The sequence below is a fragment of the Penaeus monodon genome, chromosome 20 (genome assembly GCF_015228065.2).
Source record: "Penaeus monodon isolate SGIC_2016 chromosome 20, NSTDA_Pmon_1, whole genome shotgun sequence".
In the NCBI taxonomy this organism is placed as follows: Eukaryota; Metazoa; Arthropoda; class Malacostraca; order Decapoda; family Penaeidae; genus Penaeus; species Penaeus monodon.
Window position 1 is genome coordinate 32,492,745 of NC_051405.1, and position 2,586 is coordinate 32,495,330.

At 49.2% G+C, this 2,586-nt stretch overlaps 1 protein-coding gene across 1 annotated transcript in view; it reads right to left on the bottom strand.

The window, feature by feature from the left end:
* The window catches only part of LOC119585774 (E3 ubiquitin-protein ligase lubel-like), a gene marked incomplete in the record, with an annotated part of 47,027 nt that overhangs the window by 16,281 nt on the left and 28,160 nt on the right, over positions 1 to 2,586 (bottom strand). The window contains 2 exon segments of the mRNA XM_037934486.1: positions 115 to 177; positions 405 to 650. Coding sequence (XP_037790414.1) covers positions 115 to 177; positions 405 to 650 — 309 coding nt within the window.

Sequence of the window (2,586 nt, forward strand, 5' to 3'; positions counted from 1 at the left end):
TAACAAATGTAATTAAACGTATTATTGGAATTCACCGAAAAAAAACATACTATGATTACAGAAAAAATACTCCATATCTATTATTCCTTTACTGCGTCAAGAAAGAAACATTACCTTCTTCAGGGATGGTGTCTAGTGTGCGCAGGTGATCGTCATCTTCAGAATCGGTAATCGGAGCTGTAATATGAAAACTATGTCAATACATATTTTCCTTCATTTTCTTTCAATATAAAAAAACGTTACTCTCAATATCGGTACCATTCATTCCAAACTTCCTACAAAGAACATTTCATAAACACATCATTAGTTATTGACATGTATATGCTGACAGAGGAAGGAGACATGCTCTAGGCGGACGTGACATTCTCCACAGTGTTTCTCACGACCCAACAAGGACCACGCACCCTGGCCAACAGTCTCCTCCTCCTCTTCCGATGGCTCAGGCGTGACCATGGGGGCGTCCTGGCCGATCTCAGGCGTCACCGACCTGCTGAGCGACTCCCTGACGGAGGTCTCGCGTGCCATGGCCTTCGCGATGGCCTTGCCCACGATGGCGGTGGCCTTCTGCATGGTGACGGGGCCCGGGCGTGTCTGGGCCATCCCGGGCTCCTCGAACCTCGACACCTCGCCCGGCTTTTTGTCACTCCGCTCTGAGGACGGGGAGCCGAAGCCTGCGTTAGCTCTCTTTGAATGGGATCGCACTTTGTGGAGGAAAGAATACTGAAAGTCAGTTATGCTTTAAGCAAAAGGGGGGGATTGATAAAAATATCTGGGGATGTTTTAGAGGTTGATAGTGATGCAAAAGCTGAGAGAACAGAGAATTAGCACAGTTAGCGTCATGCCCAAGGAGGAGGGTGGGACGATGCGTGTGGGTGTGTGATGACACTGTGGGAGTGTTAGTGCGGACATGGGACCAGCCTACACTTCCAGATATCACCACAGTTACCTGCCATCCTAACCCTTTCTTCCAATGATCCGTCCGCCTCTAAAGGATTACTGACACATGTTTCCGTGTTGTCCTCGTCCTCGTCACCCAACGCCCCCTTTCCCAGCGCCGCCTCGTGCTCGGACGCCGCGACCTGCTCCGTCTGGACCAGCTCCGACTTCACATTGACTCCGTCGGAGCTGAAGGAGAGGTTCAGTCTGCCTGTTGTGATGCTGACCGAGTCCTCTTCGTCGCTCTCGTCGTAGTCGCCGAGCAGGAGCGAGTTCCTGACGGAGGAGGGGGCAGACCGGCTCTCCGGACGGGGGGCGCGGGAGTCGGGGGGGTGGAGAGGTTCCTCCTGCTTTGCCTGGCCGCTTGAGATGGACTCGTAAGCGTCAGAGGACCGGAGATCCGGCTCGGATTTATGGGAGTCGAACGGCTTGGCTGGGGCTATGGGGGAGGGCTCGGGCTTCCTCGAGGAGAGCGTCACGTGAAGAGTGCTCGAGTACTTGCGGTAATTCTTCTTGGGCCGGGCATCCGGGGCGGCAGACTCACTGAGTGCGTGAGTCCCCAAGGTCGGAACCTCACGGGGGGCCTCGCCCGCACGCGGCCTGGCTTCAGCGGCGCCGTGGGGAGAGGAGGGCGTGTGAGCTAGAGCGTCTGGGTGAGGTGGAAGCGCCTCATGAGGCTGCGGACTAATAGCATCTGGGTTATGAGGATCTTCTGAGAACTCGGAAATAGACAGATCTGCGTAGTGAGTGAATGCCTTGAGAGGATGCACCACCACATCTGGGGAGGACAGATGTTCCCTCCGTTAGCAACTATCCAAAGTGAGAGAGACTTTCCACAGCGAAAGTTTTGTCTCGTGAATAAAACAAAAAGTGAGTACAGGGCGAAATATGAAGATTTGGGTGACGCAGAGGGCAAAGAACTACAATCTGTGCTTATGACGCGGCTTAGTGTGCGCCAGTGTTGTGAGTTACACAGGAAAAATTTGCCGACAGAAAAGCGTGACCAGAAACATCAAGCGTCTTTGAAGCGAAGAGTCAACTACGTTTCGAAAATTTGCTGGCAAAATCTTCGACAAGAAGAACAACTTTATTCTGTAAAAAATGTATCTGGTTTCCAAAAGCATAAAGTGATTAAAAAACAAGCTTGAGATCTCACATGAAATAAAATAGACTGCAAACATTTTCATCATGAGCAGGAATGATTTAGCGAGTGAGATGCTGCAGGACGTTATCGAGAACGAGGGTCTGTTAGTCCACACTCGAGCTCACCCTCCAGATATGATCAAAGTGCAGACACACCAAACCTCCATATCTCCACACTGTCAAAAGCCTTCGTTTTTACATAAGTAAGCGAGCAAAATATTTCATTTTCCAAAAACAAAGAAAAGAGAACATGCACTAAACAATATGTTAATCTTAAAAAAAAGGAAATTTACTTTTAAGAATTTATAAAAGAATGAACATGGAAATATTATAGAAAATATAAGTGAAAATACGAGACATTATAAGCTTTACAAGGCTGCTTAAGATGGCGGAGTTGGTGTTTGTAACTAACGGACTCTACAAGAAGGTAAAGCACAGTGCCACAAGAGGAAAGGAGACATGGGGTATAGTTTTTATGCGAGGTAGATGGACCCCGCGGGAACAAAA